The sequence below is a fragment of the Prunus avium genome, chromosome 3 (assembly GCF_965620075.1).
Source record: "Prunus avium chromosome 3, drPruAviu1.hap1.1, whole genome shotgun sequence".
NCBI classification, from domain to species: Eukaryota; Viridiplantae; Streptophyta; class Magnoliopsida; order Rosales; family Rosaceae; genus Prunus; species Prunus avium.
Genome location: NC_142286.1, coordinates 38,833,411 through 38,858,702, shown reverse-complemented (window position 1 = coordinate 38,858,702; position 25,292 = coordinate 38,833,411). Strand labels below are relative to the sequence as shown.

The 25,292-nt window shown below is 39.6% G+C and overlaps 1 protein-coding gene and 4 pseudogenes across 1 annotated transcript; all 5 read left to right on the top strand.

The window, feature by feature from the left end:
• The first annotated feature begins 94 nt into the window (after positions 1-94).
• On the top strand, positions 95-1,193 carry LOC110766510 (metalloendoproteinase 2-MMP pseudogene; annotated as a pseudogene).
• Positions 1,194-5,926: 4,733 nt separating this feature from the next.
• LOC110767452 (metalloendoproteinase 3-MMP pseudogene) lies at positions 5,927-7,043 on the top strand (annotated as a pseudogene).
• A 3,622-nt stretch (positions 7,044-10,665) lies between these two features.
• LOC110746762 (metalloendoproteinase 3-MMP pseudogene) lies at positions 10,666-11,869 on the top strand (annotated as a pseudogene).
• A 1,802-nt stretch (positions 11,870-13,671) lies between these two features.
• Positions 13,672-14,070, top strand: LOC148296144 (metalloendoproteinase 2-MMP-like). Its single transcript, XM_088250713.1, has one exon. The coding sequence runs from the start codon at positions 13,672-13,674 to the stop codon at positions 14,068-14,070; it is 399 nt and encodes a 132-aa protein (XP_088106839.1).
• A 2,549-nt stretch (positions 14,071-16,619) lies between these two features.
• Positions 16,620-20,272, top strand: LOC148296143 (8-amino-7-oxononanoate synthase-like; annotated as a pseudogene).
• Positions 20,273-25,292: the final 5,020 nt, after the last annotated feature.

Genomic DNA, 25,292 nt, shown 5'->3' with positions numbered 1-25,292 from the left:
AGTTTGGAAGACCCACCTCTATCTCACCGTGTCACGACCGTTTATGCAAGTCTGCTCATTTATAAACCTATAATAAATACCCCTCCACTGCATGAGGGTTTTGCACAACATACCCAAAACCAAAGCCATTTCCTTACAATGGCATCATCCAAAACTTCAACTCTTTCTCTCTTCGCAATCACTGCCCTCCTCTTCATCCTCCTTTCTCTTCTCTCCTACGCAAAAGCATCAGAAACCCACAACAACAAAACTTCATCACCATTTGAGTTCCTTGACCATCTCAAGGGGTGTCACAAGGGTGACAATGTTCAAGGCATCCAAGACCTCAAAAAATACCTTGAAAAGTTTGGTTACTTGAATGGCAATACCAACAATGATGACTACTTTGATGATGAATTGGAGTCGGCCATCAAAACTTACCAAATCAATTACCACCTCAAGGTCACCGGAACATTAGATGCGAAAACAGTATCAAAAATGGAGATGCCTCGATGTGGTGTACCGGATATCATCAACGGTACCACCTCCATGAGATCAGGAAAGAAAAGGGGAGGACATGGTTCAACTCACACAGTTGCTCACTTTTCTTTCTTCCCAGAAAGCCCAAAATGGCCTGCCAATAAGTATCACCTCACCTATGGTTTTCTTCCAGGCACCCCATCTGAGGCTGTGGGCGCAGTTGCACGTGCTTTTGCAACATGGCAGGGCAACACACACTTCACGTTCGGCCAAGCCCAAAGCATTGAGAGCGCTGATCTGAAGATCGGTTTTGGAAGGCGTGATCATGGAGATGGACACCCGTTTGATGGGCCGGGCGGGACCGCTGCCCACGCATTTGCGCCTACAAATGGGAGATTTCACTACGATGCTGATGAGACGTGGGTTGTGGGTGCTGTGCCTGGTGGTGTGGACTTGGAGACTGTGGCTTTGCATGAAATTGGGCACCTTCTTGGGCTTGGCCATAGCTCTGTTCCAGGAGCTATCATGCTTCCTGAAATCCTCATTGGAGTGACCCAGCAGAGCTTGCATGCGGATGATATTCAAGGAATTAGAGCTTTATACAACACTTAATTATCATCTTGACGATGATCAGATCATCAAGAACGTTAAAGTCAACTTTTCATTTTTGAGATATTCACCTGGAGTTCGAAGCTCGGGATATTCCCCTATTTGTAATTTGTAATATTAATTTCGTCAGTTTAATGAAGTATAAGTTCATTTCATCTCTGAAGTTTCTTTCGTCCGTAGAAGTTTGATTATTGTGCTTGAAATTAGAGGGCACCTTACAAGAGTTTATACTTTCATTTCAACCCAAAATCGAATTACCGAAAATTGGCTCGTGGGATTGGGTTACTTGTACAAGGAACTTGGTTTTTGCAAATGGGTATTCCTTTATACACCAATTGGATGGCTCATGGGTGTTCTTTGCACGAAAAGAGAAAATAGAATTACACAGTGAAGTGTAAGGGACACCCTGAATATCACAGGGAGCCATTGTCACACTAGAGTTTAATTGCCACCTTGCTCTTCTAGTGGTTTTGGTTGTGGGAGTGTACTCAATTATTTTGGTAAGAAAAGTGGAGGCAGGGGTGATGTTTCAAGCTATAAGCCGCTTGGTGTGGAAACGCATCAATTTGATAATCAGAGCCAATATTTAGTTTGGATTCTGAAGATGATGTTGATGAAGAGATTAAAGAAGAGGGAAATTTGGCAATCCAGAAGACCGGTGAGGTAGAATTGGGGGTGAGGTAGATTTCAACAAGTGAGGTAGATTTCAACAATTTTGATACGGTGAATCCTTTCAGTTTACTTTGTGTAAGTGACTTGGGAGACACTCTTCTTCTGGTTTCCAGATATATATGTAGATTTGATTTTAGTTCATGTACTGTGCTGTACTATACATATCTGGGTTGAATACTTAAGGCATTGAAGTCATTCCCACAACAGCTGATATTCTAAAACTGGATCAATATTCGAATCGATCACATTATCGATGTATATTCGCATCGATCACATTATTGAGGAAATGATACATAGCAGAAGACTAATTCCTAAGCAGCCAGACTAATTCCTACAACGTGCCTCTTATTAGACAAGATGAAAAAGCAACTTGAAATGATACAAGTTGCAATAATATATGAACTTGTACTTTTAATAGTAGTCGACGAAACCAAATACCACGTTCTAACAACATACCAGTTAATATTTTAGGATCCCGATTATCTTTATTTCTGTTATACTAGTTCATCAGCTCTGTTTTATATCAATCTATTACCTTCCATTCCATCGACCTTTTCCAGGACACTAACATAGCCAGACTAATTCCAACAACGCACGTGTTTCTTACAGCCAGACAAAATGAAAAAGCGATTTGAAATTATACGAATTGCAATACTATATATAAAACTTGTACTTTGTCGCTGAAACCGTGCACATACCGTTTGCTTTTAGTACAAGAGTGAATGGGGAAGGGGGTTAACTTACACAAATATTCATTGAGTGAATCTCGGCCTAAATAAATGAAGGTAGAAGACCTCAATCAACTGAGTTATATACAATTTTTTTTTGTTATACTAGTTCATGACATGAGCTTTATTTTATGTCCATATATATGTGATATTACCTTCATCTTTTACAGGACACTACGTATCTCTATTTTTTCCTAAGACGGTTAATTATTTCTCTAGTATGAAACATTAAGTTTGACCAGAAACATTAAGCTTGGAATTAGGTATTATTTGGGTATTTAGTTAATCAATATTTGTTGGCGCTAAATCTTGAATAGATAGAGATGAGTGCAACTTACAAGTGGGATGGACGATCAAGAGATCGATTGGGTGTTGGATGCCGATTCTTCCTGTCCTTGGATGCTGATCCTGAATAGAAGATAAGCGAAGCTCGTAAAGTCTATGGAACCGGTGTGGAACCAGCCTAAGACCCTCCGATGCTCGAGTAAGATTGTTTTTAAGAGCTCTTGCTGTTGACTATATAGTAGTATAAAAGTCAAGCTGAAAAGTCTTACCCCTTTGTTGATGGTGAAGGGGTGTATTTATAGAGGGCATTTGGGATGCTTGTGGTGTTCATTTCCGATGTGGGACTCGTGGGAGGGCCCTGTGAGGTTGACACGAGTCCTTAGATATTTCGGGCGGGTGCTTCAAGGCTGATTATGTACAATCGGTAGGGGATACCGATTGTAGGCTGTGTTGGGCCCTGTAATGATCTTTTGCAGCTTTGAGACAATGTCATCGGTAGCCGATGCCGATTGTTCGAGGCCTTGGGTACTTGGGTGAGCTTTTCTGATCCACGTGTCGTTGTATGAGTGGAAGGTCAGATATGGTACAAACAGTAGTCCCCCAAGTTGCCGATTGAGAAGCTTCTCGGTTGGGGACTTGAATGTGTCTTCGGCATTCTGACCCGGGCTCGATGGTCTTATTGTTGCCGATGGTGGTATGTAGTCCCCCAAGTGCCCGAGCGAGCGAGCTTGGAAAGAGACGGCATGATGTGCCGATGGCCGAAGGCTGAAGCTGATGGCTGAAGCTGATGGCCGAAGGCGGATGGCCGAAGGCTGAAGCTGATGGCCGAAGCTGATGGCCGAAGGCTGATGGCCGAAGCTGATGGCCGAAGCTGATGGCCGAAGGCTGATGGCCGAAGGCTGATGGCCGAAGCTGATGGCCGACGCTGATGGCTTTGAGAAAAGGCGCTGGAGAAGTGTCTCCTAGAAGGTGCCGTTCGGCATGGCTGAAGCTGATGGCCGAAGGCTGAAGCTGATGGCTGAAGCTGATGGCCGAAGGCGGATGGCCGAAGGCTGAAGCTGATGGCCGAAGCTGATGGCCGAAGGCTGATGGCTTTGAGAAAAGGCGCTGGAGAAGTGTCTCCTAGAAGGTGCCGTTCGGCATGGCTGAAGCTGATGGCCGAAGGCTGAAGCTGATGGCTGAAGCTGATGGCCGAAGGCTGATGGCCGAAGCTGATGGCCGAAGCTGATGGCCGAAGGCTGATGGCTTTGAGAAAAGGCGCTGGAGAAGTGTCTCCTAGAAGGTGCCGTTCGGCATGGCTGAAGCTGATGGCCGTTGGCTGAAGCTGATGGCTGAAGCTGATGGCCGAAGGCGGATGGCCGAAGGCTGAAGCTGATGGCCGAAGCTGATGGCCGAAGGCTGATGGCCGAAGCTGATGGCCGAAGCTGATGGCCGAAGGCTGATGGCTTTGAGAAAAGGCGCTGGAAAAGTGTCTCCTAGAAGGTGCCGTTCGGCATGGCTGAAGCTGATGGCCGTTGGCTGATGGCCGAAGGCGCTGGAGAAGTGTCTCCTAGAAGGTGCCGTTCGGCATGGCTGAAGCTGATGCTGAAGGCTGATGCATGATGCTGAATCATTGGGGGGATGTGAAGACATCGCACGCGCCGAATGATGATGGGTGCCGAAGGCCAAAGGCAGATGCTGAATCATTGGGGGGATGTGAAGACATCGCACGCGCCAAATGATGATGGGTGCCGAAGGCCGATGGTAAATGCCGAATCATTGGGGGGATGTGAAAACATCGCACGCGCCGAATGATGATGGGTGCCGAAGGCCAAAGGCAGATGCCGAATCATTGGGGGGATGTGAAGACATCGCACGCGCCAAATGATGATGGGTGCCGAAGGCGAAAGGCAGATGCCGAATCATTGGGGGGATGTGAAAACACCGCACGCGCCGAATGATGATGGGTGCCGAAGGCCGATGGCAGATGCCGAATCATTGGGGGGATGTGAAGACATCGCACGCGCCAAATGATGATGGGTGCCGAAGGCGAAAGGCAGATGCCGAATCATTGGGGGGATGTGAAAACACCGCACGCGCCGAATGATGATGGGTGCCGAAGGCCGATGGCAGATGCCGAATCATTGGGGGGATGTGAAGACATCGCACGCGCCGAATGATGCAAGGGTGCCGAAGGCCGAAGGCCGATTGTAGGAGGTGCCGAGGGCATGGCTCAAAAGGGTGCCGAGAGCACTCGTGAAGGAGAACGACATAGCGTTTTGTGTCGCTTCCCACAGACGGCGCCAATCTGTTGGCGCTAAATCTTGAATAGATAGAGATGAGTGCAACTTACAAGTGGGATGGACGATCAAGAGATCGATTGGGTGTTGGATGCCGATTCTTCCTGTCCTTGGATGCTGATCCTGAATAGAAGATAAGCGAAGCTCGTAAAGTCTATGGAACCGGTGTGGAACCAGCCTAAGACCCTCCGATGCTCGAGTAAGATTGTTTTTAAGAGCTCTTGCTGTTGACTATATAGTAGTATAAAAGTCAAGCTGAAAAGTCTTACCCCTTTGTTGATGGTGAAGGGGTGTATTTATAGAGGGCATTTGGGATGCTTGTGGTGTTCATTTCCGATGTGGGACTCGTGGGAGGGCCCTGTGAGGTTGACACGAGTCCTTAGATATTTCGGGCGGGTGCTTCAAGGCTGATTATGTACAATCGGTAGGGGATACCGATTGTAGGCTGTGTTGGGCCCTGTAATGATCTTTTGCAGCTTTGAGACAATGTCATCGGTAGCCGATGCCGATTGTTCGAGGCCTTGGGTACTTGGGTGAGCTTTTCTGATCCACGTGTCGTTGTATGAGTGGAGGGTCAGATATGGTACAAACAATATTTATTCGAGATTAGCTAATCTTCCGCCAGTCACTCCCATATAGACAGACTAGTTCAAATAAATACTATATACTAACTAAGAATTAGTCTCTTATTTGAATATTTATCTTCCCGGCCATCGTCTCGAACATCAAAGACTTATTTGAAGACTCCAAGTCATTTATTTGATATTGAAGACTTAGCTAAATCTCACACCGCGTGTTTCGATCGTTAATGTCAAAGGTAGGCTCATTTATTTATAAACCTATAAATACCCCTCAAAGTATGAGGGTTTTGCACAACACATCCAAAACCACAAAAGCGTTTCTTTACAATATTGGCAATGGCAATGGCATCATCAAAAGCTACAACTCTTTCTCTCTTCACAATCGCTAGCCTCCTCTTCATCCTCCTTTCTCTCCTCTCCTGTGCAAAAGCATCAGAAACCCACAACAAAACATCATCACCATTTGAGTTCCTTGACCATCTCAAGGGGTGTCACAAGGGTGACAAAGTTCAAGGCATCCAAGACCTCAAAAAATACCTCGAAAGGTTTGGTTACTTGAATGGCGATATCAACAACGATGACTTTGACGACCAGTTGGAGGCGGCCATCAAAACCTACCAAATCAATTACCACCTCAAGGCCACGGGAACATTGGATACAAAAACCGTATCGAAAATGATGATGCCTCGATGTGGTGTGCCAGATATCATCAATGGCACCACCGCTATGCGATCAGGCAAAAAAAGGCACCCTCACCACCACGGGGGGCACACAGTTGCTCATTATGCTTTCTTCCAAGGAAGCCCAAAATGGCCTGCCAATAAGTATCACCTCACCTATGGTTTTGCTCAAGGCACCCCGGCTAATGCCGTGGGCGCAGTTACACGTGCTTTTGCAACATGGGCAGGCAACACACACTTCTCTTTCAGTCGGGCTCAGAGCGTTGACAGCGCTGATCTGAAGATCAGTTTTGGAAGTGGTGAACATGGAGATGGACGACCGTTTGATGGGCCAGGTGGGGTCCTAGCCCATGCTTATGCGCCAACAAATGGGAGATTTCACTACGATGCTGATGAGACGTGGGTTGTGGGTGCTGTGCCTGGGGGAATGGATTTGGAGACTGTGGCTTTGCATGAAATTGGTCATCTTCTTGGGCTTGAGCATAGCTCTGTTGAAGGAGCTGTCATGTTACCTGGAATCCGCGCTGGATTTACCCAGAGTTTGCATGCGGATGATATTCAAGGAATTAAAGCTTTATACAACACTTGATTATCATCTTGATGATGATCAGATCAGATCATCAAGAATGTTGAAGTAAACTTTTCATTCTTGTTTTCCCTTTATCAAACAAGGTATCTCACCTGGAGTGTACATGAGACATTCACCTGGAGTTTGAAGCTGGGGATATTCCCCTATTTGTCATTTCTAACATTGATTTCATCAGTATAATAAATTATAAGTTTTTTTTTTTTTTTTTTAATGAAGAAATTATAAGTTCATTTCATGTCTCAAGTTTCTTTCGTACTTGTAAATTAGTATTATTTTATTTTAACTAGAGGGCAACTTATAAGAGGTTATATACTTTCAAGTCATAAAAACGAAAAAGTGAAATAGGGGTCAGTTCGATTTAGCTATTCATCCATTTCATCATATGTAATCTCCGACAAGACCAAGAAAATCCTCTTTGCAAATCCAATCGCAACTGTTCATGACTCAATTGGACGAAATCATTTAAAATCAGGCATTGGAAATATGAATTACGGCAATGTCTAGTAGGGTACACCACACCATCTGTTTTTTTTTTTTTTTTTTTTTTTTTTTTTTTTTTTTCTTCAGTTTAAAAGAACCGACTATAGCAGGTTAAGGTGCTGGGGTATTTTAACGTTAACATGACTATCTTTTCCTTGCTCTTCAAAAAGTCATTGTATTGCACTTATATTATTAAAGAAAACAATCATTAAAATAGTTTTGTGAGGCATGATCAATATAAATCCGTTCCACATAATTCATTGAAATAGTTTATAAGTTTACATATTAGCTTTCAATGACTTTACTCATAGGAAAAATTGTTCACATGTCATATACGTTTGTGTGTCTTCCATGATGTTTTTGTAGTAATAGCAAGGATCTCTGAGTTGAAAATTGTAGGTCACGTTTTGGAGCAGATGCCAAAGCTTCGTAATTACTAAATTGTTTAGCAATGCAATTGTATTTCTGTATGCAATTAGTGACTCTGTGTTTGGCAATAGTATTTTTTTTCTTCCTATTACAAACCTTCAAAGTCCAAGCCCCACTGAAATACTTAAATATGGGAAGTTAAGTAGGAAGACTAATGCTGGAGACGGCCAAATGCCTCACACTTTTCCACCACAAAGATCTAGAGATTTCAAAACCTTGAGAGTTGATGCAAGTAAGAAAATTGGCCTATTCAAATCCCAATACTTCTTTGTTAATCTACAAATAAGCAAAGAAATACTTTTAATAAAAGGAAAAACAAATCTCCTCTATGAAACTCAACACAACCCTTTCAATCATTATTTAATCTTTATCAATGTGGGAGACAGTTTCACATTCTTCTTTAGTTTGGCTTACTCATCTAAGAGCCACCACGTGAAAATGATGACCACGACGAGTTCAATGATCATCTAAATTCCACCAACCCAACTATGATGACGAAAGAAGTTCTGACAAAGCCCTAGATCATGAATAAGAGCCACCACCACATGAACTATGTACTTGCCCTCTCAATAGAGCTAGCGCAATGACAACGCCAACGAAACGAGTTCTAATGGAGAAGAAGAGGAGCATGGCCGGCCCTGAGATTTTCAAGGCCCTGGGCAACGCCGAAAATAGACCCTATATATGTATACCACACAAAAAAAATCTATGTGGATGTAGAATATTATAAAATGAGATCTACATAATATCATTTATTTTATATATATCTCTATATAAGAAAGGATCGAAGACAAAAAAGCAAACAAGAGATGTATCTCTACATAATATTATAAAATGAGATGTAGCTGTGTGGTTTTTTATATATATCTCTACATAATATTATAAAATGAGAGATGTATATAAAAGCATTGGAGTACTAAAAAGAACCTGCATATACATCTCTCTATAAGAAACGACAGAAGACCCCAAAAAAAAAAAAGCATTGAACTACTAAAAAGAACTTGCATACTTGAAGACAAAAAAAAAAAAGCATAAGGAAGGAAACACAATGCTGGGATTCGAACTCGGGAAGGACTTGAATTAAAAACCAGGCCTAACCAACACCGCTGGCATTACTTTATGTCATCATATATTTTCTTTTATTTATATAACCGTTTAATATGACCTGACAATGACCAAAAAAATAATAATTTTGGGCCCTGGCTCAAGGCGGTCGCACTTCCTGCCCTGGCTCAGGGCCGGGCCTGAAGAGGAGTCAAGATAGAATTTTAATGGAGAAGAATAACTGCAAAGAGCGTATTCACTTTATGATTTATATATTTTCTGATTTTAGCGTAATTTTTATTTATTTACCAAATGTATTTTAATTTTAACCTACAATAACAGATTTAAACTTCTCTCTCTCAATTCGTATCCTTTGGTGTATGTGTAGAATTTTCCATTAGTTTAAATCGTTTAATTGATGAAGTTTATTATGTGTCATTCTTAAACTTCAGTTATAAGCAAATTGGCTTAACTAATGCAAGTATACATCGTTTTCTACAAACTAACAAAACTGACAAATATTGACACATGTGGAATGGTTCTTCAACCTTTCATTTTAATACCAAGAGTGGCTTTTAAGAATCCAAACAGAGACATCATATACTTAACCTCTTCAACAATTTTTTTTTTCGGTCGAAGACCTCTTCAACAGTTTGAGAATGCTAAAATAGGTGAGCTACATTAACGAAATTCTCTGCAACCTCTTTCTCTCTCTTTAGAACTGACAAGTTGACATTGGCTCTTCAAAATATCTATTTTACCTTGGAAGTACAAAATCTACATTGAAAATACTAAAAACTTCCACTTTTTCTTTTCATATAATAAATACATAGACATTTTTTTCACATGTTTTTGAAGAAACCCACATTATTAAAAGTGCTAAAAAACAAACATTATATTAATTGAATTGAAGAGTATGGTGATGCACAGTAGCAAATATAATCCCTTTTTTTTTCAACTAACTTACCACATAAGTCAACAAACTCCAATTTGAAGAGTTTAATTTACTACTCATTGGAGAAAAATGAATTATTCGAATTTCGGAATTTTGTTCAAACATTGGAAAAATAACATGTCCTACCGTACTAAGAGTTACGTAGTCAATATATTTAAATCGTGTTTCATGATCGAAGGAAGGACTTGGCTAAAAAGACTTCATAGGGGTCTCCCTTAGAATGACTACTGTTTAAGACTCAAAACGACTCTTCATAGCGTAGATCTTTCCGAGCTAAGAATAGTCAGTAGCATTACTTCTACCAAAACTGCAAATATTTCCCAAATAAAAAAGCACCAAAAAAAAAAAAAAAAATAGCCAAATTGAAGTCGTTCCCCAGTAGCATGAATTAATGTCTTTATTAGGCAAAAAATAAATAGAAAAGATATCCAAATAAATACCATTTTTTTTATATAAAAAAATGCTAACAATATATTTCTTGTATATTTTGGCAACCCAACAGGCGAGATGGCTCTTCTCTATGTACTTTTTCAATTGATTTAATAAATTTATTTCTCTACTATGAAAACTAACTTTGACCAGAACATTAAAATTGTCTCCAGCGTTGAGGTCAGTGGATCAAGATGTAGCTTCGACATCTCTGGCGCGCTAGTCACGCCCATGAATCCGAACTAAGAACAAGTCTCATCATAATTGTCTTCTCTTTTTTCTTCTTCCACCCGGCGATTGTCATGTCTCCAACCGCAAGACTTAGAATACATTTACTAAGGAAGGCCCAGCTTTCAATCTGAAGGTGAAAATTAGAGTTGCACCGTCTCACGACCGTTGATGTAAGTCTGCTCATTATACACCTATATATAGCCTTCCAAGTATGAGGGTTTTGCACAGCATATCCGAAACCAAAATTATTTATTTCCCAAATATACAATGGCATCATCAAAAACTTCGACTCTTTCTCTCTTCGCAATCACTACCTTTCTCTTCATCCTCCTTTCTCTTCTCTCCTACGCAAAAGCCTCAGAAACCCACCACAAAAAAACATCATCACCATTTCGGTTCCTTGACCATCTCAAGGGGTGTCACAAGGGTGACAGAGTTCAAGGCATCCAAGACCTCAAAAAATACCTCGAAAAGTTTGGTTACTTGAATGGCAATACCAACAATGATGACTACTTTGATGATGAATTGGAGTCGGCCATCAAAACTTACCAAATCAATCACCACCTCAAAGTCACCGGAACATTAGATGCGAAAACCGTATCAAAAATGGAGATGCCTCGATGTGGTGTACCGGATATCATCAACGGTACCACCTCCATGAGATCAGGAAAGAAAAGGGGAGGACATGGTTCAACTCACACAGTTGCTCACTTTTCTTTCTTCCCAGAAAGCCCAAAATGGCCTGCCAATAAGTATCACCTCACCTATGGTTTTCTTCCAGGCACCCCATCTGAGGCTGTGGGCGCAGTTGCACGTGCTTTTGCAACATGGCAGGGCAACACACACTTCACGTTCGGCCAAGCCCAAAGCATTGAGAGCGCTGATCTGAAGATCGGTTTTGGAAGGCGTGATCATGGAGATGGACACCCGTTTGATGGGCCGGGCGGGACCGCTGCCCACGCATTTGCGCCAACAAATGGGAGATTTCACTACGATGCTGATGAGACGTGGGTTGTGGGTGCTGTGCCTGGTGGTTTGGACTTGGAGACTGTGGCTTTGCATGAAATTGGGCACCTTCTTGGGCTTGGCCATAGCTCTGTTCCAGGAGCTGTCATGCTTCCTGAAGTCCGCACTGGATTTACCCAGAGCTTGCATGCGGATGATATTCAAGGAATTAAAGCTTTATACAACACTTGATTAATGTTGTTATTATTATAAGTTATAAGTTTAGTAGTTCATCCAAAGTCATCATGCTTTCGTATTTTTTTTTTCCCTGTATCAAATAAAGGTACATCTCCCGGGTGTACGTACTTTTTAGATTTTAAGCTGGATATTTAGTATTGAAGCTCGTGATGTTCTCCTGTTTGTAGTTTTTTAATATTAATTTCCTCAGTTTAATAAAGTATAAAGTTCATTTCATGTCTGAAGTTTCTTTCTGTTAAGAAAATTTGGTTAACAAAATGACAAGTAATTATACTAAGATTCTTTCTAAAACAAAGACATCACCATAACTGTCCAATTAAATTGATGTCTGCGCTTATATTCAATTCAATGTGTCATTGTCAGGGCTGTTACTTATTGGGGTCGACTAGTTTTGCTTTCTTCCTAAGCTCTGGAATTTGTCCTGTCTCTCCCTTCTTGTCCAAATATCATAGAATAGAAGGAAAAACGGATCGAAGAAGAAGAGTTGCGCTAGGCAGGGAAGAAGATTGATGATATTAATTTTATTAAGGTCTTTGATGTTCGGTCTGGAAGATATTATAGACAAGCAGCAGGTTTGATATTTAACTTTCATTTAGTTAAACAAGCCTAGATGAAACTATACGGTGTGCTTATTCTTCTTCAATTAATTTAAGTGAGGAGTCATTAGGGTTAGGGAGGACTAGATATTCTACACTGCAATTTAAAGCATCAAAGAACATGAAACCTTGATGATGTTAGAGGTGTGAGTTAATGTCTTACAAAGTACTTTTTGTGTTTCGATTCATTTGCAAGTTTTCGTGTTTTGATTCGTGAATCTTGCATTCATGTACAATCAGAACGCATATATGCTTGGATTTAAGTCGTATTTTCTCTTTTTAATCATTAGAGAAAGAAAGGGATTCAAACTTTTGACTTTTTTCAACAACATTGAGAAAAAAAAAGTACTACTATGGACGAATAGATATAGTAGTATCTTGTTTCATAACCCCTTTAGTTAAACAAGCCTACATGAAACTCGTTTAGTTAAATATACCTAGCGTAGATATTTTCCGAACTAAAGATAATACTCAGTCGACTCTCTTAGTTGGCTTCTTCATGATATGGGAAGGGAAATTTTGTGGCTCACGATTTCTCATCACCTCCAGATGGGAGTTCAAATCAAGTTGAGTTGGAATGATCAGCGGCTGCGCAAGAAATAGAACCAAACCACCAAGGGATATTTGCACACGGTTGCTATTGAAGGCATGCATATGCTTCGTCATCTATGTAACGTCAGCAAACTTGCATGATGATGATGGTAAAGTAAAAAAAAAATATTAGTTGTGAAAATACCTGTAGGATGTCTATATATGCCTAGAGGGGGTTAATAGGCCAATTTAATATTATAATCAAATAAATAAAAATAAACTTTGATAGCAGGATTGATATGGTTTATCAATCCTGAAACGTGCTGGAAATAAAATAAAAGAACACAGAGAGAATTATTTTACTTGGTAAAACCCCACCTCTGGGGAAAATCCACGGGACTCCTCAGTCCAACACAAATCCACTATAGAACGATGATTACAAGAAAACTTGCATGATGATGATGGTAAAGTAAAAAAAAAATATTAGTTGTAAAACAAAAGTAAACATGATGATGATAGGTATACAGAGTCACTTATTCTTCTCTTCAATCATACGTCTCCAACCTCAAGACTTAACTATAGTTAAACTCTAAAGTAATAATGCTCATGTATTTACTATGGAAAGCCTAGCTGTCAATCTCATTCTGGAAATTGGAGTTGCACCATGTACCTTGGATACAAGTCTGCTCATTCTAGACCTATAAATAGCCCTCCAAGTATGAGGCTTTTGCACAACATATCAAAAACCAAAAGTAGTATTTATTTCCTTACTCATTTGAGAAAGGGGTGTCCCAAGGGTGACAAAGTTGAAGGCATCCAAGACCTCAAGGAATCCCAAAATGGCCTCCCTCTAAGTATGGTTTTCTTCTGCAAGGCACCCCAGCTAAGACCATGAGTGCAGTTGCACGTGCTTTTGCAACGTGGGCCGGCAACACACACTTGTCGTTCAGCCAGGCTCAAAGCGTTGAGACCGCGGATCTGAAGATGGGGTTTTTTAGGGGTGATCATGGAGATGGAAGACCATTTGATGGGCCGGGTAAGATCATAGCCCATGCTTTTCCGCCGTCTGATGAGAGATTTCACTATGATGCTGATGAGACGTGGGTTGTGGGTGCTGTGCCTGGTGGTTTGGACTTGGAGACTGTGGCTTTGCATGAAATTGGACACTTTCTTGGACTTGGGCATAGCTATGTTCCAGGAGCTGTCATGCAACCTCAAATCCCAACTGGATATACTCAGGGCTTGAATGCGGATGATATTCAAGGAATTAAAGCTTTATACAACACTTGATCTTGGTGATGATGATCAGGTCATCAAGAATGTTAAAGTCAACTTCTTATATTTTTATGTTTATCAAATAAGGTACCTCACCTGGAGGGGAGTGTACTTAGAGTTAGAGTGTGCGATAGTACAATATTGGATTAAAGTATCAGCATACATATATATATATATACATGACGCTGGATATTTAATTGTTTTAATTAAAGAACCTCAGATATTCTACTTTCAAGTCATAAACGATTAGTAATTAAAAAAAAAAATTTAAACAAGGGTCAATTGGATTTAGATGAATCAACATGATACATTATTGTTTGACAAAAAAATCAAAAACTACTAGTCATCATCTAAAATTAATGAGTGATAATGTGACCTAAAATCAATTGTTGTCAATAGATTGAGAGGCCCAAAACGATTTATACTATTAAGACACTCTCAACAAGTTTAAACTAATACTTTATCATTATTAAACTTATGTTGAGCATATGCAAGTACAGTCTACAGTCTATCAAAGAAATACTTTAACACAACAAAATTAAGTTGAGGTTCCGTCTCAAAATCAATTGTTAATGGGAGAATAAGTAGTCCAACTCTCTATAAACCCTTTTAAGGTTTGTTAGTTTTTCAATGTGAGACATTTTCGCTTTCACATTCTTTCAGATGCATCTGAATGGTTCTTCGATCTTTGATTCTAATACTAATTTGAGTCTTTCCAAACAAAGAGACAATGAAAGTAAAGTGATGATCTAGTCTTATATGTGTCAATTTTAAAGAGCCCAGGCCGCCCCCCCCCCCCCCCCCCCCCCCCCTCTCTCTCTAGATAGGCTAGTTTAATAGCTAGCGTAGATATTTCCGAGCTAAAATAATCAACTATCTCTTAGTTGTCTTCTTCGTGATGGGAAGGGAAGTTTTGTGGCTCAAGCTCTCTCACCTCCAGATGGGAGCTAAAACCAAGTTGAGTTGGAATCAGTGGCTTTGCACGAACTAGGATGGGATCCACCAAAGGGACATCTGCACATGTACGAGGTTGATATTGAAGCCATGCATGTAAACTTTAGAAGCTATAAACAAACTGAGGAGGGAGACCTCTATTATACACATTTCCCAAGATGTCTTGCCCATGAAGAAACACCAAGAAAGATCCTTAATGCAATAGAACAATGAATCTCAATCCTTATATAGAACTAGGAACCTTTTAGCTTTTACATATTTAATCTAAAACACTAATATAAAAGCCACTGGATGAGATAAGTTTGAGTTCTTGAGTAACAATGAGTCTTTGGCAATCCCACAATGATTAGAAGACCACTTTCGTGAGATTAACACAAGATATTAATCTTACATTCTCCCACTTAGTCAAATAATTATTCAGACTCAAAATTAATCACTTAATGACCATGTAGAACTATCAACACTTCTCTATTCCTTTATCAAGCCGATGTCATAATCAAGAGACTCATATAGAACTGTCGAAGCACATTGAACATATAACATTAAAGGATTTTACAACCACACATATGAGCAATCAAAAACACATAAGGCTTCCAACTGGACTGAGATCGAAGAATTGCTATGATCAAGTGTTATAAGATCATAACATTTCTTAATTAGCTCACCCTTCAAGACTACCAAGGTCTTTCTGTAAACAAATGAAATAGTTTTATCATGGATACAAACTGCAAATAACAAGATTGCTAGCTTCATTGCAGCTTTAAAACTTAATCCATTTGACAATCAAGCAGTAACACAAAATAACAATAAAGAAATACCTCAATTATATTATCAAAAAAGTATTGCGAGACCTATCGTTTGGACCCTGAGTTCATTTCAAAGAGAACGATGAAACAAGTGCAACTCACCGCTTTGCTATAACATATAAGGCAATTCTGGCCCTAATATTTTAAATTAATTTTTAATATTTTATATCTTTAAGGGAATGGACTACATTGACTAACATATACAAACACAATGACCAAATTGGCAGCACTACAGTTTTTATACATAGGAGTACATCCAATAGAAAGCTTACACATGGACAACTTTCAGCCACACAACATTACAAAGTTAACTAACAACATATTAAGATTAAGTTAACAAAAGACATAGAACTTAATTAAACATAATAATGAACAGTGCTGGAAACTGAGCTAAGCACTTGTTAATTTCTTCCAGTCTCCCCAGTGGGTGGGTCACGGAGGATGGCAACCTCCACAAGGAGCCCCTCCCGTTCTTGGAGCAGCGCCCTCTTCCTGTTTTCGAGAGTGCGTATTTCGTTCTGGAGAACCATTTGAACATTGAAGCCAAAATTAAAATAAATGTTTTGAAAAAAAAAAAAAACACAAATGAGATATGAAAAATCAATAATGGCCTTAATGGTATTGTAATCTAGCAGGGTAAAAACGGCATTGCGTATCTATCTTTATTCACGAATTGACCCCAACGTGTCTTGTCTTTTCTCATTCGAAACTATTCCCAAATTGCCAATTGGTCCTTTTGCAGTTGAGGACATACGTGGTTAACCGTGCCTCTTCCGAGTTTTTAACTCTGCTCAAGGCGTTACGCTCCAACAGTCCAACTACGCCCGCCGGCTTCTTCTCTCTTTGCAGAAATGAGCTGCATTGAGATGTTGAGGTGGTGGGATCATTGGGTCGAAGAAGCTCTTCAGAAACTTGAACACCTGCAACTCCTCCGTTCTCTCAGACTCATTTACCTCCAAAATGGACCAACCCATGAAGCCCAAACCCCGTCGAAGATGAATTCCATGTGTTCGATGAAATGCAGCCGTGGGACCGATCCTCTGTGGAGGTCCACATTCCTGAACCCACGTTCCAGAAATGGCTCCACGACATTCCCAATTCCGGTACGGTTCAATTCAACAACTATTTTCCAATTTGCTTTTTGTGGAATTTTCTCTGTTTTGAACTTACATTACGTTTATGGAATTCACAGGAGATGAGGAAGGTACCCATAAGTTCAGAAAGCTTCTACTATTCTCTGGGAATGACTATTTGGGCTAGAGCTCACATCCTACCATTGGAAAAGCTGCTTCCAAGGTTGTCTTTTTTGCATAATTTTTGTAAAGACTGCATCTTTAAGTTACTATGTAATAATAAGGATTTATATTCAACCAGGCAGCCCTAGAACATGGGATGGGCCACAGGGGCTCTGCTTTAATCTGCGGATATACCGATTACCATAGGCGACTCGAGTCATGCATTGCAGACTTAAAGAAGAAAGAGGTATGAGCTGCTCTGTTTATACATTATACTCTGCTGATTTAACTTCTTTATGTGAACTTTTTCATTCATTCTCTTCTTCCTGTTTATTGGCCATGGCCCATGCATGGTGTCAAGGGTCATTTGGTAGAAATTTGGATTTAGACTATGCTAGCTTTAACTGTCAGAAATATTCACACGCTTTCCCAGTCAATGAACATCATTTCCTTTTTCATTTCTAGACGAAGTTTAATTGTGTGGTTTTTTTAGAGCTCTAAAGCCTTTGATTCTGTTGTTTTGAACTTTATGTCTGGTTTATTGAAATACTTTTTTTAGGTTTTTTAGCTCAAACCTGAAAACTGGTGCAATCTTGTTTCAAATTTATCCCCTAGGATTGCCTTCTTTGTCCCACAGGATTTGCAGCCAATATGGCGTTGATGGTAGCTATGGGAAATGTTGGCTCTCTCTTGGCTGCTGGAAAAACACCTTTAACTAATGAAAAAATTGCCCTTTTTTTCTGATGCACTGAACCATGCGTCAATAATCGATGGTATTCGTCTTGCTGAACGACAAAAATCTGTAGAGATATTCGTCTATAGACATTGCGACATGACTCACCTTAATGCATTGTTGTAGGTCTTAAACTTTTTGTTTTGAATTTGTGTCCCTCTTCTAATTGGATATGCACTTCCTTCTGTCCATAGCTTAGAAATGCATTTTGTGTTGTGACAGATCAAGTTGCACAATGAGGAAGAAAGTCGTCGTGACTGATAGGCAAGTGTTCCTATTTTTAAATGCTACTTTCTGTACCATCATTTCAGTTGGAATCATATACACATTCATATAAAGTGTTCCTATTGATTTTATTTGTTATATTTCTTATGAATTGTTTTTGTCTTTCACTACAACTTGTTTAGTATGGACGGAGACTTTGCACCAATGATTGAGCTTGTGAAGCTACGCAAAGCGCATGGCTTTCTGTTAGTTATTGATGATGTAAGTCCTCTTGAGTTATTCCACAGTAAAACTTGTGAAACCTTTTTAAGGTTAATCTTGTACACACATCAATGATTGTCTTAATTATATTTTGAATGAATTCCCCAGTTACACCCAAAAATCAACTTGTCCTCCTCATTGAATAAATGTCTTTAGTACAGGAAAAAGTTGGTCTATTTTTTTCGTTTTCTTTTTATGTAGGCATAAGGTATTAGTCATAAAAAGAAAGTATTCTCTTTGACTCAGGCTCATGGAACATTTGTTTGTGGTAAAAATGGTGGTGGAGTGGCAGAGCAATACAATTGTGAAAGAGATGTTGACATATGTGTTGGGACTTTGAGTAAGGCTGCAGGTTGCCATGGCGGATTCATAGCATGCAGGCAAGTGTTCATGCTATCTTTTTTCTTAGTAACAATAACAGATTTTGTAATTTGTAAATGTTAGGTTTATAGTAACTAGCAAATATGAAATGAAAATGCTGTGCACTATTCCTGAATTTCTCTGAAATATGCTAAAATAAGGAGGGAAAACTGTGGCAGTTGGTTTTAAAACTTAATACTTCAGGTGTTGAAATAATGGGTTCTTGTGTGTTCCATTTCTTTCTTTGTAATGGGTTCTTGCCATATAAACAGCAAAAGGTGGAAGCAACTCATACAATCAAGGGGTCGGTCTTTTATATTTTCAACTGCTACGCCAATACCAATTTCTGCTGCTGCCCGTGGTAATATATAATTTTGTTTGTTACAGGTGCTTTAGTTGAATATAATCAGAGAAGCTAGTTCTGAATGTTATGTCAAATTATGGGTTTTTAGAGCCAACATATGTAATAATCACTCGAATGAGCCAAGTTCAGGAGCCGGCTCGAGCTTGGATTGTAAGCCCCATGTATGATTGTTCACAAAACGGAATGGAACAATATCATAATATTGAGCAGTCTTCTACATTACTGTGGCTGTAATTTATCATGCATTATTCACATGCCATGATTATAGCATTTATTTTCTTATCTTTATTGAAGTTTTTCCCTTTGTTAACAATACAAATATAACTATGCAGCTGCTCTTATTGTGGCAGGAAAGGAAACATGGCGTAGAAGGGAAATTTGGAATTGGGTGCAGGACCTTCGTGCTCTCACTGGAATCCCCGTAAATAGTCCCATAATATCTCTTATGGTAGGGAGGGAAGAGAAGGCTCTGCAAGCAAGCCAGTTTTGTTTCCCTCTCTATCTGTTTGTGTGATTTGGAGATCATTCTACAACTGTATCTAACTTTGTTTATCATCAATGAACAGGAGTTTGTTGAAATCTGGTTTCCATGTGACTGCAATCAACAGTGCCACCCAACTCATGCAGGTCTGTGACAAGTCTTCGTTTCTGCTACAGTATATTTACAAGTTTGGGTTGTGCTCATCTTGTTCATTTTGTATTATGATGCTTTGCTATTTGACCTGATTTAGTTCTGTTGAGTTAAATCTACCATTTAGCTTGTATTCATGAGGTCGAAAGATTAATTGACACAACCCTATTATATAAAAAATGATTGGTCATAGTGAAAATAAGTCCAAAATGCATGTAACAAAGTTTGGAAATTGAAATCTAACTCGTTGCACTTGGGAAAAATGTGGGTCTATAGTTTAGTTCCTCCTCCACAGTGGATGGGTTGAAATTAATGTTGTTTCTTTGTGTACTTTACATATTTTTATTTGTACTTTTTCAACAGGCTACGCGTGACATTGAGCGCAACGCACACAAGAAACGATATTGAGAGGTTCACAGCCGCACTCTCCCTTTGTGTCAATTTCCAAGAAATTGGCATCCACGGCTGAAATGGTGGATATGCAGGGCTTTAGGATTTGATTTGTTTTAGATCCCAATAGTTCATAAGCGTACTGAGAAAACACATATAGTGTAATAAGAATTAAACATCACTTCATTTAGACCTTCTCGTACTTGTGACAATGGAATCAGATTTCCCACTATATTCACAACAAAAACAAGAATTTGTAAACATAACAGTAATTTTATAAAATAAAATAAAATTTTGAATACTAATGGGTTCATTCTCCAGGAATTAAATACCACCTCCCACCCAGAAATTAAATTCCTCCAAAATCAAGAATTCAATTTCTAATTTTGTATGGGCCCCACTTACTTTTCAATTCCTTGATCTGAAGTAAATGCGGAATTCAATTCCTGATGAGAATTTCAATTCATGATTAGTAAACACACCAGTAATGTCTGTAAAAACTCTAGCGCTATCAAGCTTCCTATATAAGTTCTCATCAAAACACCGCCTGCATGATGCCGAAACTTGTCATACTTGATCTCCTTGCTCGGTGCAAATCTATTCAAGTCTGCCCTGTCCAAACTTGCATCAAGCATTGTCAAGAATTTTTCATAGCTAGTAACTAGACGGTAAGAGTTGCGCTATTTTTCATAGCTAATAAAACCTTAGGTTAGACAGTGACTATGCTGTCAAAAAGAGATACCGTCCTATTTTATATTGGATAAAGTTGTATAACACTTTTGTAATTCAATTAATTAAATAAGTAAAATAAAGGTAACTTTTCGAATAATAACCACAAATGAATTACTGTAAAATATCATATTCATATCAAATAAATCTTCATTACTCTCACATTTCTGTAAAATTAAAAACAGTTACAGACACTCTTTATTTTGATATGGAGGGGATATCAGGATTAGAATACAAACGTGCTTGTCTATTCCATTCTCATCTCTCTCAGTTAAATTTAAAGTAGCATAGACGCTTTGAATCTATTTTGAATATTTAATATGAGTATGATAATTTTGAATTTTATTTTTTCAGTAGCACATATAAAGTTGGAGAGGAAAAGCCTTTATACTCAAACTGTTGTGTTTTGTTAAGTGTATATTCTCCCCAAAATCACTTATGGGGAAAAACATCTCTCGTTTTGGGCTCGTTTCGGAGTGATTCTGGATATAACAATAATCACTTCTATGGAGTAGCACTTCTTCATAGAATCACTTTAAAATCACTTAAAGTGATTATACGGAGAAACACATAAGCGATTCTGGCCCTCCCAAAATCATTCCAAAACGAGCTTATAATCACTTTAAAATCAATAAGCAATTTTATGGGAAGAATCTCATCATGTGCTTCTCTATAAAAACCACTTAAGTGAATATATGAAGAAGTGATTCTTGGCCTGAGGGCTCGTTTGGGAGTGCTTTTGGAACAGCAAAAAGCGCTTCTAAATGGGTGAAAGCACTTCTGTCTTTTAAAAATGGTGTTTGGCAAAAATTGCAAAAGCGTTTTGGGTGAGATCCAAAAGCACTTGGAGTGGTTTTGGAAGAAGCACTTGAGAGGTGCTTCTTCTTAAAAGCGTTGCAAGAGAAAAACAAGAGAAGCACTTGGCTCCCTTTAATGAAACTTTTAAAATACCAAAAATATCCATATTTAAATTTGTAAAATGCCAAAATACTCTTCTCTCTCTTTCTCTCTCCTATTAAAATGCCAAGATGAATGATTCTCTTGTTCTTCGCTCCCAGTATAGGGTCTGGATATTCCATGATTTTCATAGGCATCTCAAATTCAACATCAGCAGCTACATTCAATCCATCACAAAATCAAATAGGAACGAACCAAACACATAAGAACAAGCTTTTCCTTCTTCTTATTAATATTTTTGGTAGCAATTATTGGAGTTTGGCTTACTAGTGGCCGCTTCGTCTTCTTTGACTGAGAAGCCTTGTTTGGCCTAAGCGTGGACCGGAGTTTGGGATCCTGTGAATTTTTATTTTCTATGTTTATTATAATATTTTGGGATTCTTTAAATTTTTTTAAAAGTACTTTTAAAAGCGCTTTTACTGTGTCATCCAAATACTCAACAAAACATCAAAAGCGCTTTTATGTAGTGTAAAAGCACTTTTAAATGTGACATTGAAACGACACACTGCTTCTTTGTAGAAGCGCTACTGACATAAGCACTTTGGAAAGAAACACTCCCAAACGAACCCTCACTCTCAGAAAAGTCATGTCGTGATTAATTTGCGTATCTATAAGTCAAATTTCTTCTCAAACGAGGGCAATTTTGGATGATTTGATAATTTAACCAATCATGATGATCGAAACTTAGCACGACAACTCTCTTATTAAAAAACAAATAGTAAAGTTTTTCTCATTTTGCCGTTACAAAATTCTGATGGAGGATTTGATCATTTGACCCCAAAATATGAAGGGAAGATATACATCTGGAGTCGTTGACCGAGGGATAACACATGTAACAGATGAGGTTAGGAAGTTAGGAGGATGTGAGGTCACAGTCGCAGCGCAGCCAAACAAGCGCCAACAAGCAAAATCTTTTTCTTCATCCTCATCATCATCCATTTTACATTACTCAACTTGAAATTCAAATTGCAGAAAACATAATTGTTTTTTTATTTTTTTATAAACAGCAACAGCTATTATTGCGTTGCTCAATTTCCCCGAAACTTCCATGTGCTGAGACCCCGATTTCTCTCTGATTCTTTCTGATCTCTCAGTCTCATCAGAAGAAAGTAAATATTCCTTTTTAAAATCAAAAGAAAAACCCAGAAAAAGTAGACATAAAGGTTGCCCACTTTCTTAACCAATATTATTTTAATGCCTATCAATAATTTGAATTAGATCCACCTGGTTCAGTTCAGTTTATTTAAAGCAACTCCTGTCGCCACTGCAAGACTTGGGGCCGCTCTTCTTCACCATGCTTCTGACACCTTCTTCTTTGAACACAGGTACGTACGATCGACATCTCTCAACTTCTTGTTGCTTCAATTGCTGCACCCTTGCCTAGTTTGGGATTGCTGTCACTTTTAAAAAAAGTTGCTTCTCCTGTGCTTTGAAAATAATTAGCTGTAAAGTAAAGCAGCTCCATGTTTGGTAAACAATATTTTTAAAGTGCTGTTAGTACAAAAAACAGTGTAAAAGCGTTTGGTAAATTTTAATATAAAATTGTTGTAACTGTGAATAATGACTAAAATAGACATGATGTTAAAAGTGTTATATACTAATCATGTGGTGGTAGTTGTAGTGATGGAGTGGAGGTGGTGGTGGTGATGAAGGTGGAGTTGGTGGTGGTGAGGATGGCAGTTGTAGAGGTGGTGGTGGTGGTGGCAGTGGCAGCATGGTGGTAGTTGTAGTGATGGAGTGGAGGTGGTGGTGGTGATGAAGGTGGAGTTGGTGGTGGTGGGGATGATGGTTGTGGAGGTGGTGGTGGTGGTGGCAGTGGCAACATGGTGGTGGTGTTGGTTGTGGAGGTGGTGGTGGATTTGGAGGAGGTGGTAGTGGTGGTGGTGGTGGTGGTGGTGGTGGTAGTGGTGGTGGTGGTGGTGGAGGAGGAGGTGGTGGTGGAGGTGGTGGATGAGGTGGTGGTGGCGGAGGATGAGGAAGAGGATGTGGTGGTGGTGATGTTGGTTGTGGAGGTGGTGGTGGTGGATTTGGTGGTTTTGGAGGAGGTGGTGGTTGTGGTGGTGGTGGTGGTGGATGAGGTGGTGGTGGTGGAGGATGAGGAAGAGGATGTGGTGGTGGTGGTGATGTTGGTTGTGGAGGTGGTGGTGGATTTGGTGGTTTTGGAGGAGGTTGTGGTTGTTGTGGTGGTGGTGGTGGTGGCGGTCGTTGTGGAGGTGGAGGTGGTGGTGGAGGTGAAGAAGGAGGTGGTGGTGGTGGAGGTGGTGGAGGAGGTGGTGGTTGTGGTGGTGGTGGTGGTGGAGGATGAGGAGGAAGAGGATTTGGTGGCGGTGGTTGTGGAGGTAGTGAATGTGGTGGTGCAAGTGGTGGAGTTGGATGTGAAAGTGGAGGTGGTGTCATTTTTTAAAATGAATGATGGTATTTTGGGAATTAAAAAAATTCATTAAATGTTCATAACTGCTTCTTTTGAAAGCAGCTTTGAAAAGCAATATAGAGCCTGCTTTTAAAAGCTGCTGTCAAAAGGCCATTGCTTTTAAAATAATCGGGATATTTTCTTTTTACCAAACACCTAAAACTGCTTAACTTTAAAGTGAACCAGGTTTTTGGCCAAAAAAAGCAATCCCAAACAGGGCCTTAATATCTCTTTCAAATTTGTAGCTGTTACTTTGCAAGTTTCGAAAATTAGGCTTTTTCTTTGATCGGTACCGGATTTTTACCAGATTAGATCTTCGACAATGTCGCTCTGATTTGGTTCAGGGTATTATATGAATTTGTGTAGTAGTTTTCTTGTTCTTGTTCCTGAATTTATTTTTATTATGACGATTTCAATTTCAATTTCTGCTCTTAACGAGCAAGTAATTGAATTGAAACCCCTTGATTGGATAGGTTTTGTTTTGGTATTTTGGTCGGCTTGGTTGGTCGTCTGTGTAATTTTAGATGGTTGCCTTTTGTGGATGGATCCGTGTAGAAGCCACTTGGCTCCTATTTTATCTGCCAAAGTAGGAAACTTAACAGAGTAGGCAACTTTAAGTCGGTGATGAATGAGTCGTGTCCAACTCCGTTTCTTTGGTCTTTTATTTGTTTTGCAAGCCAATTACGAACTTTCTTGGACCCTTCCATATCCGCAGCCTTTCCTATCTGTATTTCTTTTTAATATATTTTAACTCCTAAAACCCTAAACGACTACCAGAATTGAATTCCAACTTTTCGTTTTCTGGGTTCTATTGTGACTGCCTTGTAGGTGCGGATTTAGACTGGTTTGGTTGATTTTGTGGCCTGCATTGTTGTGAAGGAAGGGAAAGAGGGTTTGCTTGGATTAAAGTTGAGGTTTTTTGTTTCTGTCTTTTTTGATTTTGTGGTTAATAGAGTTGAGTTAATGGGTGGGAGAAGTTCAAAGGAGGGGAGTTTTAGGCAGAATTCATCTTCTCGTTCTACTTCTTCATCGTGGAGCTATCCTCAAGTTCCATCGCCATATGTTCAATCACCATATGCTCAAGAAAGTCAAAGCTATCCACCACCCCAGCAAGCCTATCCAGCACCATCACAGCCTTACTATCCCTCATCGCAGGATTATGGTGGTGGTGCTCGGGCAACT